The sequence below is a fragment of the Neophocaena asiaeorientalis genome, unplaced genomic scaffold, assembly GCF_003031525.2.
Source record: "Neophocaena asiaeorientalis asiaeorientalis breed wild unplaced genomic scaffold, Neophocaena_asiaeorientalis_V1.1 scaffold49, whole genome shotgun sequence".
Classification (NCBI taxonomy): domain Eukaryota; kingdom Metazoa; phylum Chordata; class Mammalia; order Artiodactyla; family Phocoenidae; genus Neophocaena; species Neophocaena asiaeorientalis.
The window spans coordinates 2,510,004-2,522,392 of NW_020172456.1; the positions used below are offsets into that span (position 1 = coordinate 2,510,004).

A 12,389-nucleotide genomic window follows, 5' to 3' on the forward strand; every position below is an offset into this window, starting at 1 on the left:
AATCTTAGGAATATGACTAAGAAATGGTAACACATGGAAAATGTAGAGACTTGGATTCTCGTCCTGACTTTGAATCTAACTTTCTTGTGACTGGACAAATAGCTTAAATTTTCCTTGGTTTTGTCATTAGTAATGTGAAGAAGAAAAGTGAGACAACTTGAGAATTGCTTATAATAGAAATGCTTCTCACTTTGTGTGCATTTTTCGTCCTCTGCATTTATATATAAATCCCTTTAGACAGTATCCCTTAAAATAGTTTCTTTATTCTTTTTTTTGTTTGTTTTTTTGTTGCGGTATGCGGGCCTCTCACTGTTGTGGCCTCTCCCGTTGCGGAGCACAGGCTCCGGACGCACAGGCTCAGCGGCCATGGCTCATGGGCCTAGCTGCTCTGTGGCATGTGGGATCTTCCCAGACCAGGGCACGAACCCGTGTCCCGTGCATCGGCAGGCGGACTCTCAACCACTGCGCCACCAGGGAAGCCCTCTTTATTCTTTTATCTCAAAAATCATGTTGATCTTCGCATGCTTTTTCTCTTAAAAAATGCATAATTCTTGAAGACTTGAAAAAGGGCTGCTCTTATTTGTATGGTCAAATACCTTGTACAGATCTTGACATAGATAGAAATGAAATATTTGTTGAATGAGTGAAAAGAATGAGATGATTATGATGATTTTGAGCTCTTTGGTAAAAAGGGGGCTCTGGGTTCCTAGGGGAGTCTTTGATGTCTGAAAATTATTTTTGCAGTTTTAGAAATGTTAAAAGACTTTAACAGGAATCTACACTTCTGGGGACATGAAATGAAAGGGAGGGATCAAGGGGTGAGAGATTTCCCAAGACTAGCAGTACTGAAATATAAGGTGACTGTAGACTACTGTATACCGTGCCTTCTTCAGTCATACTCCTATTTTCTCTCCCAGCCTCTTGGGAAAGCAGGATTTTTTGATTGATTGCTGGACACTGTGAATAAATGACCTGCAGAGGGCTTCCCTGGTGGCGCAGTGGTTGAGAGTCCGCCTGCCGATGCAGAGGACGCGGGTTTGTGCCCCGGTCCGGGAGGATCCCACATGCCGCAGAGCGGCTGGGCCCGTGAGCCATGGCCGCTGAGCCTGCGTGTCCGGAGCCTGTGCTCCGCAACGGGAGAAGCCACAGCAGTGAGAGGCCCGTGTACCGCGCAAAAAAAAAAAAACAAAAAAAAAAAAACCTGCAGAGACTAAAGTCAGTGTTATTTTTGCCTTTTGCTGTCTTAGATATGTCAAGGGCCTGAGCACCTCCATCTAACCAGGATTGAGCTGGGTGGGCTGGGCTGAGTGTTTTGTTGTTTTTTTTTTTAAATAAATGTATTTGTTTATTTTTGGCTGCATTGGGTCTTCATTGCTGTGCACGGGCTTTTTCTAGTTGTGGCGAGTGGGGGCTACTCTTCATTGCAGTGCGCGGGCTTCTCATTGCGGTGGCTTCTCTCGTTGCGGAGCACGGGCTCTAGGTGCGCGGGTTTCAGTTGTTGTGGCACATGGGCTCAGTAGTTGTGGCTTGCGGGCTCTAGAGTGCAGGCTCAGTAGTTGTGCCACACGGGCTTAATTGCTCCGTGGCATGTGTGATCTTCCCGGACCAGGGATCGAACCCGTGTCCCCTGTATTGGCAGGTGGATTCCTAACCAGTGCACCACCAGGGAAGTCCTGGGCTGAGTTTCTAGGTAAATTCAGTTCACTCTAGTGAGTACAGTGTCTCAAGGATGAGATCCATTGTGTATTTGTTGTAGGCCCCTCCCTCTGGTATGACTTTACCTCTTAAGCATTGTAAGACTGTGGTTGATTTCAAGTCACCTTTCTAGTCCATCTCCCCAGCTTCTCCAGCACTTAGTAAACGTCCTATGCAGAAAACTGGTCACTTATCTGAGACTCTTCATACTAACCTATATAGCTGTTATAGACTCTGTTGGTTTTTCTTTCTCTTGGTAGAGTTTCTCTGCCTCTGGCAAGTCCAGTTATGATCAGTTCCTGTTCAAACTCTGCAAATACCACGAGGAGAGAAAATGACTAGCAATATCAGCTCACCAAGGAAAGGCTTTTCCCTCTATGGAATTTTAGGTCATCTTGTTCTCTTTGCATGGAAAACAATTCTTCATTGTCTTTAAAACTACTTCTTGCTTTGAGTAATCTGTTTAGTTTTATGTAGTTTTTCTGTGAAAGTGATGGCTTGCCTCTACATATTACCTCCAGCTTGGAAGCAAAAGTCTCAATATTGTTTTCTGATTTTTTTGTTTTTGTTGCTATAAATGTGACATTTAAATAAACAAGATGGAAATGATTTCTCTTTGTGAAGTCTGGAGATAGTCAGGTAGTCCTGGGCAGGTAGGTTATGAGGTATCTTCTCTGTTGTCTTGCAGTCTTTGAGTATGTTGTCTTCAGTTAGCATCTTCAACCACATCTATGTTCTAGGCCACAGGCAGAAGGAAAGAGAAGTGAGGGAAAGCAATTGCTGTTTTAAAGGATGTAATCCAGCCGTGGTACTCATCATTTCTGTTCACTTCCTATTGGCCCAAATTCCTCACACGGTCACCTTTTGCTGCAAGAGAGATTGGGAATGTGGACTGTAGCTGGGTAGCCTTGTACCCAGCTAAAACTGAGAGAGTCTATTACCAATGGGAACTTAACGGAGAATATATACAAGGGGCGAGTTAGCTGTCTCTTCCACAGTACGGTATGAGGAAAAGCTCTAACTAGGGGTTTGGGTTTTTTTTCCTGAACAGTCCATTTTCTTAAACTTTTTTTTTTACATTTTATTTTATTTTTTTGGCTGCTTCGTATGGCTTCCAGGATCTTAGTTCCCTGACCGGGGATTGAACCCAGGCCCACGGCAGTGAAAACGTGGAGTCCCAACCACTGGACTGCCAGGGAATTCCCTACATCTTAGTTTATTTCTTTGCAAATTAAAGGTGCATTGAAAAATAAACTAATGAAGAGAAATGAGAGGTCCAGAGCAGGGGTATCCCAGGCTGGGAGCAGGCAAGCCTGGCCACCATTGAGCCTAGCCCTTGTCCTGCCGCAGCCGGGTCAGGTTGGGAGATAACCGTCAGCCACTCTGTCAGTACGAAAGCCTGAGTGGTGTCCTGGCAGGAGAGACTAGCCACCTCTGCCTCTCTCCCCAGCAACCCCCAGCTTGGAGAGCAGTGTTTCCAGCAGGAGCTCAGAGTGGGATGCTGGCTGGCTCTGTGAGGTACTGCAGGTTGATGGCCAGGCTCCCTACAGAACCATCCAGTGTTGGGGCCTCTCCAGCTGGAAAGGAGGCTGATACCTCTCCAGGTGTTAATACACTTTACAACTCTGTTCCCAAGCTCATTCATCTTTGATAATGTTCCTCTGTCCACCAAGCGATCACCAATCATTGCAGGAGAGAGAAAGAACAGTGACTGGGGCCTCTCCAGCTGGAAAGGAGGCTGATACCTCTCCCAGGTGTTAATACACTTTACAACTCTGTTCCCAAGCTCATTCATCTTTGATAATGTTCCTCTGTCCACCAAGCGATCACCAATCATTGCAGGAGAGAGAAAGAACAGTGGAAGCAGAGCAGGAAAGCTAGTCAACCACCCTTAGTGACTCTTGAGTTGGCTATTGACTTCCAGGCCCTAGAAGACTGACCCCTTTTCTGTCTACTGTGTATGGTCTATACCTGACTCTTGTGCACCTCTATGTATGTTTATCCCTAATAGAGGAAGTTGTTGATTACACTGAGATGAATTAGCAGCCCCTCCCCCTGGGATCCCTACTCCTTCCCACCTGCCGTTCTCTTCTTGGAGGCTGGTCCAAAGGGACACATAATATTGCGAGGGTCTGGGTGGCTCCAAATCCTCCAACACCAAATCATATACAGTGAACTGAAAAACTACATTCATTACGACATGATTAGTTAGAAAAAGGAGGGTAAAGTGAGGGGATAGGGGCACCTTCCAACAGCAGGATGTGATAGAGTGGTAGGATACTTGAGCCCAGAAAAAAGGTGTCTCCTTATACCTCCCCCTTCCTTCAAAGAGACTGAGGTCAGCTTACATGACTTATAAGATATGGAACTGTCCCAATTTCTCTGCTGTCCTGGGGTATCTTCTGGAAGCTGGCCTGGAGCCTATGCTGTTTACCCACTTACTATAGCTTGGTAGCTGCCAAATCTCCTTGTGCACATGACAGACAGGGTCCACATCGGATTCTCTCCCGCTCAGGCTCTTGTCTTCTACTGGGAAGTGTTTGTGTGCATATGACAGACAGGGTCCACAACGGATTCTCCCCCGCTCAGGCTCTTGTCTTCTACTGGGAAGTGTTTGAACAGCATCTCCAGCTTGTCCTCTTATTTCACCATGATAAGTTTCAGGTACCGTCATCTTTGTGCCCTCAAACTATCAATGAGGCCTCGCACCTTGGACAGCAGATTATACAGAACTGGCAGAACGCTCCAGCCACTGGTGATCTGACGGAAGGAGGAGACGCCGAAGAGGCTCTGGACAACACCCTGCTGGACACTTGTTCCTACGCAGAGGAAGAGGTTGAGCCTATTCTCCAGCAAATATTGGGTTGGCCAGAAAGTTTGTTCAGGTTTTTCCATAAGATGTTATGAAAAACGAACGAACTTTTTGGCTAACCCAATATATATCCCCGTTGTTTAGATGCTCTTCAGATGCTCGAACTGCCTGTGGTTCAGTGGTATTCTCAATGGGGAGACTTGGTTAATGGTAGGACCTGAGGATAGAAGAAGACGTTGGTCTCAGCCATGTCCGTGGAGGTAACTAGCTGTTGGACACAGGCGCGGTCATCAGTAGTGACTTCAGCTCCAGGCTGCAGGATGTCACTCTTCAACAAAGAGTTCAGGTAAACTGGGAGTAGCTTCATGTACTCAAGAAGGATCAACTGTCCCACAGAGCAGGGGCTGGCACAGTTCTTTCTGTAACAGGCCAAGATCTGGGCACACTGAGTGATGAGAGTGTCACAAATAATTTTCACAGGGCTGTTCAGGAGGCCCCGGTGTGCAGACTTGGCCATGTAGTTGATGAGCACGTCAGTCTCACAGTTTCAGTACAGATCAGCCAGCTGGATGCAGCAGTTGAGGGCCATGTTGTGGATGCGGAGTCATCACTGCCCTGCGCAGCTGGTGTAGAGCAGGGCACACTGCAGGAGGTCTCCACTCTCTTCACTGAGCCGGTCGCTGTGCTTGAACTCCGCAGTCACCGTCTCGTCCCCATCCAGCCCAGCCAGCTCCACGTCTTTTGTGTTGCTCATGTAGAAAGCCCCAAAGAAATCTACAGCACGGATACCAGTGCTTGTCGGGACCCTCTTTACAGCATCAAAGCCAGTGACCTGTATATTCTGACCAGGTCACTGAGGAACCATTCCTGGTCATTCTCCACCTGAAAGCAAGCATATTTATAGACAGAGCCACCACTTAGCTGGGGTATGACAGAGAGCATGGCCACTTCCACATACTGGCTGGGGAAGAGGAAGAGGTCTACACAGCAGCCTTGGGCCACACACTCTTTGGCCAGTGTCTGATAGGCACCTGTCTGAGGCTGTAACAGAGTCTCCTCCTTGTCTGTGTTGATCAACTTCCTGTCGTCTCTGTTCTTCAGTTTCCTTGGGACCTCTGCGATGGGCAGGGAGGTGTGGAACAGAAATAGCTTCCCTGCACACCCAGCAGCCTTCAGAGCCTCCACGCCAGCCTGGATAGCAGGAGCAAATACTGTCTCCGTCTCCCTTGTGTCTGCAAATGTTTCTGGAATCTGATCCAATAAGCTGGTGATGACTGCCCGAGACTCACTGACGTTGACCAGGAAGCCATCCAGCAGTGGCACAAACATGTCACCCACATCAGATACAACCATCATCTGTGGCTGGGCCAATGAGCTTCTTCACATTGTAGAAGCAGAGCACCTTACTATAGGTGACAAAGCCAACGTGAATTGCTGACTTCTCTGCCCTGCCCTCCCTAGGCAGAAAGTCTAACAGTGACTTGAGCTCCTCACAGAGGAGCCTAACAAGACCACTCCTGACGCCATTGTAGGAGACATCAGTCATGAAGATAAGGCAGGAGGGCTGGGGAACTTACTGTTCTTGCAGTAATCTACAGTGGCCAAGAATTCATAAGAGCCCAGGGACAGCTCAGGACAGTCATAAGCATCCACACATTTGCCAGTATGATCCGGATGTTGAAAATACTGGGGGGGGGGGAACATCACTGATACAGCTGCAAAAGCAGCACTGGAAACGCCTCCCTCCCTCAGTGAACTGCATGAAGGGGCACATGTATGCTTTGCAGCGATTGCAGCGCGAAGGGCCAGGTTCCCCGTGGTCAGCGATATATGGTGAAGCCTCCTCTGGGGGCAGGCTTGCCAGGAGCTTGATGACAGCTGCCAGGGGCTCCTGAGCCTGCTAGACACTTCATATGTGCAAGGGATATTATAGGATGTGCATCAGATATATCAGGGACTTGCATTCCCTTGGTCTTTCACCAGGAAGTTGGTGTTGACTAAGGGTGGCACCTGGCCCCATACACCAGTAACCATTGGCTCTGAACCCTGGTTGTTCCTGTCATCCTCAACAACCTGAATAGGGCTCGGGATGGCATCAGGGTACAGGCACTTAGGAGGCAATAGCTGAGGTGTTCCTGGCTGGCTGCCTAAAGTGTCTGCTCCTGGGTAGGGACTTCCATAATTGGGCTGAGGGCCCTGGGCTGGTCCAAAGGAACCATTTTGTTGCAACTGGTAGCCTGGCTGCTGGGAGGAGTGCATAGGTGGTGGTGGTCCTGGGAGCCCAGTCATTCGGGTGCCAGAGGGCAGAGCTTGAGGAGGTGAGGACACATGGTTGGGCTCGCTCCCTGGGGGCCCCCCAAAACTCTGTGCAGGCAGGAGCGGACCAGTCATCAAGGGCATTCAAGGACCCCCTGGAGCTGGGGTATGAAGCTGGAGGCCTGTGGTGGGACAGATTGCTGGGAAGGCTGGGCCCCAGGATGACCCTGGGCCTGGCTAAGGGGAAGAGCCTGGCCCTGAGGGTAGGAGCCATGCAGACCGGTGTTAGGGAAACTTCCTGAGGCTGAGGCAAGTGGTGTTGGCAGACCATAGGCTAGACCCGGAGCGGGAGGCGCTGGGGCCACAGCACCACTGATCTGCATTCTGGCCAGCTGAGCAGTCACCTTTGTACTTGTCAGGGGAGGGCCATAGGGCTGAAGCACAGCTGGCTGGCTGACCACGGGAGCCAGTGGGACTAATCCAAATGGCTGAGACCCAGGGAGCCTCTGCATCTGAACAGTGGAGCTTGGCCCATTCTGTACCTCTCCTTGGCCAAACTGGCCATATGCTGTCTGGCCACAAGGGCCCTGTGCTGTTGAGGCTGGAGGTGCCCCTGGAGAAGGTGGGACTCTTGAAACACCTGGGGAAGGGGTTTGCCCATAGCCTGGCACTGGGCCACTGGAGGCTCCACAGTGGGTGGGGCTGTGGGTCCTGGTTGCCTACCACAGCCAGATTGATGTCACCCTGGGTGGACAGGCTGAGGCTCCCCAAATGGCAGCACAGGTGGGGCTGACTGACTTGGTTCCACCCGGCTCCAGATCCAGGTTCGACTTCATTCCTAATGTCAAGGCTCCCAGGCTCCACTTCCAGTTCCCTTAAAATCTTGTATTAAGACTTCCCTGGTGGCGCAGTGGTTGAGAGTCCGCCTGCTGATGCAGGGGACACGGGTTCGTGCCCTGGTCCGGGAAGATCCCACGTGCCGCGGAGCGGCCGGCCCCGTGAGCCATGGCCGCTGAGCCTGCGCGTCCGGAGCCTGTGCTCCGCAACGGGAGAGGCCACAACAGTGAGAGGCCCGTGTACTGCAAAAAAAAAAAAAAATCTTATATTAAATAGTCTATTACTTGCCCTTTAGTTTGTGATTTTTCTACTGTGAAAAGTTAGTCTTGTTTAACGGTTATGAGCATGTTCTCTGTAGTTAGATGAACTTAGCAGACAGATACTGTCTGAATTTTGATTTGAGGCCTTTTATTGCCCTTTTTTTTTAAAAAAATACTAGTTCTGACTTTTTTTCTCTTTTGGCTCTGTCTTCATAGGTATTATTGAGAACCTGGGAAGAGGTTAGTTATAGCAGGCAATTAGAATCTGATGTCCCTTAATATAGGGAAGTAAGTACTTAGGATTTTGAACCAGGTATCCCTTATCCTAGATAAGACAGTCAACAATATTCCAAATGCACAAAATTGACAAAGTGGGGAGCCATTTTTAAAAATTTGCTAAAGACGTAAAAGTTTGCAGGCTATGCCAACATATAAAAACCTGTTCAGTAAGTGCAGAAAAGAAGTTCTAAGAATTTTAACATAGACTCTGTATCTGTTAAATTTCTTTCAGTTGATAGCAACTGACTCTAGCTAAACAAAAAGGTGATTTGTTGCAAGGATGATAGGTATACAACAAAAGAAAAGGAAAAAGTAGGAAGGAATTGATGAACAACTCAGAAAAGGTAAAATGGCAGGAAATAACACAGCGCTTGACACCTTGGCAACAGGAGTTTATGGACCTTTTCTCCAGGACGTTGGCAGTCCAGTGTCCTTCAGACTCCTTCCCCACTGAAATTTTAAATCCTCACGAGAGAGGGTTGTTGGGTTCATTTTGGCATAGGTGCCTACTGCTGTGCCAGTCAGTTATGACCCAGGAAATCGGTCATATTGCACAGATGTGACCACCAGGGACCCACCCCTGGTATAAGGGAGTATTCCCAGAGAAGGGAGACTGATGCAAACTGGGTTGCCTTTCCAGTTCATGTCAACTACAAAGCCAGAGTGGAGGGCATGGTGTTACAGGCCTAGAACATGTTAGATGTGGAATAGAGCTCAGAAAAAGATGCGGAATTTGTGGCAGAACTGCACTGGTACGCCAATCTCCTATTACATCCGTCTGTCATACCTTGATGCTTATCTAGAGATAGCGAAGTGCTACAGAGCTGTGAGTGGCAAGTGAAAATAATAACTCCTGTGCAGAACATCACTGCCCAGAGTGCACAGGATGACACTGACTGAAATCCTGCAGTGCATATATACTTGGAGGTCTGCATTTTTGAGTTTTCAGTAGGAATATGGTAATGTCAAAATATAGGTTTGGGGCTTCCCTGGTGGCGCTCGTGGTTGAGAACCTGCCTGCCAATGCAGGGAACACGGGTTCGAGCCCTGGTCTGGGAAGATCCCACATGCCGCGGAGCAACTGGGCCCGTGAGCCACAACTACTGAGCCTGCGCGTCTGGAGCCTGTGCTCCGCAACAAGAGAGGCCGAGACAGTGAAAGGCCCGCGCACCGCGCACCGCGATGAAGAGTGGACCCCGCTCGCCGCAAACTAGAGAAAGCCCTCGCACAGAAATGACGACCCAACACTGCCAAAAAATAAATAAATAAATTTATAAAAAAAAAAATATATAGGTTTGTTTCACAGCTGGCTTTGGAAGCACTCCTTAGTCCATTCCATATGAGTTACTTACCAACAGAAATTCGGGAACTTACCCTGATTGCAAGATAAAATGTGGACTTCCTACTTCTCAAAATTTGCCTGCCAAGAAAATGAAGACACTTCTGGAAATATATGTTCAGAGTGTGGCACAGCTTGTGTGATGGGCATAAAGCTCCAAACTATTTTCTCTAGTAAGTGTGGTAGGCAGTAGTGAGAGGCTAGTATATTTTCAGTAAAATTTCAATAAAGAACCATTTCAGCAGAACTTATTTTAAGGAACAACACAGCGTATCACTGGAAATGAATAGGGTTCATTTAAAGGAAAAGACATAACAGTCCTTTGATTGCTGATGCATAATGGGTGGTTCATATTGGACATTAATTTTTAAAATAATGTCCCAAGCTGTCTACCAGGTGGGCAGGTTCTGTTGTGATAGGCAGGTTCTGTCATCCTGCTGTCACATTAAGCGGTAATGTGTTTGTTTGCTTTAAAAAATCATGCTTATGTGATTTTGTATCTATGTCGGAAATGTAAGCTTCTGTTTTCCAATAATTACTTCCCCAAAATTGCATAGTTACTTTGTGTCCTTTCATGGGATTCTCGAAACCTCTGCTCAGGATTTTTCCTTCTAAGTCATTTTACAGAGTAATGAAAACCCCCTTTTTTTTCTTTTCTGAAACTAAAGAGAGAATACAATACATTTTCCAGGACTTTCTTTTGCTGCAAAGGACACTCTTAGGACGATTAGCGGAATCTAAATAAAGTACGTATTAGTATTCTAGCAATTTCCTGATTTTGATAATTGTTCTATAGTTATGTAAAAGAATATCTTTGTTTTTAGAAATATGCACTGAAGTATTAAAAGATAAAGCTACAGTATAACTGCAACTGACTCACAAATGGTTCATGAAGAAATTCTCCATCATTCTCTCTCTCTCTCCACACACCACACACACACATACACACTCACACTTATTATTTCCTGAACCAGTTGAGGGTAGGTTATGTGCATTATGTCTCTTTACCTCTGTCTTAGTTCAGGCTGCTATAACAAAATACCATAGATGGGGTGGCTTAAACTTCAACAGATATTTATTTCTCACGATTCTGGAGGCTGGTAAGTCCAAGATCAGAGGTGCTGGCAGGTTCAGTTCTTTGCGAGGACCCTCTTCCTGGCTTGTAGACAGCCACTTTCTCATAGTATGCTCACATGGCCTTTCCTCAGTGGAGATCTCTGCCTTCTCTTCTTATTAGAGCACTAATCACGTCGACAGGGTCCCAACGTCATCACCTAAACATAATTATCTCCCAAAGGCCCAGCCTTCAAATACCTTCACACTGGGGGTTTAGGGCTTTAACATATGAATGGGGTTAGAGACACAAACACTCAGCCTCTAACATTCTGCCCATGGCCCTCCTAAAAGTCATGTTTTATGGTGTGTGCTTAGTCAACTTTAAAAAAATTTCTTCCTTTGCCTTTTTTTTTTTCCTTCTTCATTTTCTAGAAAAAATATTACTGTTCAGACAAATGTGTCTTGGTACTCATTGGTGTTCTTAAACTTCTCTTGAATAAGAATACAGAGTGTCACACTCTTGTCTGCTTAATGTGAAATTTTTTGACCTGGAGGGAGTGATATGCTAATATTTTTCTTGATTGCCTTGTCCACAGTGTAATCTCAAGTTAGAGTGACTGAAAGGCCTCTTAAGAGCCCTCTTGCATGGTGAATCCGGAATATGAAATATTCTGTAAGGGTTTGTAGCCTGTGTTTGTTTAGAGTGAACTTGATCTCCAGTCCAGTTGAGACTAGAAGGTATCAGATATGGGTTCTAGAAATGTTCTAATATTAATTGTATAATCATCATAAGTTAACCCCTTCTATGACAGAGCAAAGAGCATAATGTGTATTTTCATTTACAAATACTTGTTGAGCTCCTATAAGGTGCCACTTTCTGTAATACTAATAGTAATTAAAGAAAACGTTATTATTTTTCCTTTGTTTTTGTTTTTGTTTTTGGCCACTCCACGCAGCTTGCAGGATCTTAGTTCCCCAACCAGGGACCAAACCCATGCCCTTGGCAGTGAAATCTTGGAGTCTAACCACTGGACTGCCATGGAATTCCCAAAAGGAAACATTATTGAGTACTTATTATTTGTTAGCACTTAATAAATACTATCCTGAGTGCTAGTTGTGCAGTGAACAAAATAAGCCTGGTGCTTTCCCTTATAGAATATTATACACGTATAAGATGGTAATACCATTATTTTTATTTTAATCATGTCAGAGATAGCATTTAGCATCTGCATTTGAAGATCAAGTAATTTTGTTTTCTCTAAGACTTTTTCACCTATCAGAAGTTTGCATGTCAGTTGGTCTGTCCATTCTGACTCTGTGAATGATCATAGTGAGCTGTGCTCTGAGGCCACATTGTAAAAGTTACTTCATAGTTGAATCTCAGTTCCTTAAAATGCATTTAATTTTATTAAGTGAGGCTATGATAGAATCACACAATATTTAAAAGCAAACTAATGATTTAACTTTCTCCTTCCTAGTCAGTCCAACCAACTGTATAAATATACTTGGTCTTGCTGGTTTGGGTGTGTCTGAAATAAAGGTGGATCTCTTTTTAAAGAGATCCACCCACAGCATTCCTGGCATATAAATCTGCCACACATTTGTTAGAGACTTAGGAGCTCTGAAAATTGCCTTACTTTTTACTAGTATATTCAGTTGAGAGAAAATAGTGTAAACAATTTCAGAGTTACAATGAGTTGGGTACTGGTGTGTTCTTATGGCAAAGTATTTTTAGATATAGTTTTTTAAAAAGATAATCAGGGGCTTCCCTGGAGGTGCAGTGGTTAAGAATCCGCCTGCCAGTGCAGGGGACATGGGTTCAAGCCCTGGTCCGGGAAAATCCCACATGCCACAG

At 46.1% G+C, this 12,389-nt stretch overlaps 1 protein-coding gene and 1 pseudogene across 1 annotated transcript in view; one reads left to right on the forward strand and one right to left on the reverse strand.

Annotated features, from left to right (window-relative positions):
* Positions 1–4,221: 4,221 nt before the first annotated feature.
* LOC112394850 (protein transport protein Sec24C pseudogene) lies at positions 4,222–7,290 on the reverse strand (annotated as a pseudogene).
* A 38-nt stretch (positions 7,291–7,328) lies between these two features.
* The window catches only part of SPTLC2 (serine palmitoyltransferase long chain base subunit 2), an 89,478-nt gene continuing 84,417 nt past the window's right edge, over positions 7,329–12,389 (forward strand). The window contains exon 1 of the mRNA XM_024737797.1: positions 7,329–7,385. Coding sequence (XP_024593565.1) covers positions 7,329–7,385 — 57 coding nt within the window. The remainder of the gene's footprint in view (positions 7,386–12,389) is intronic.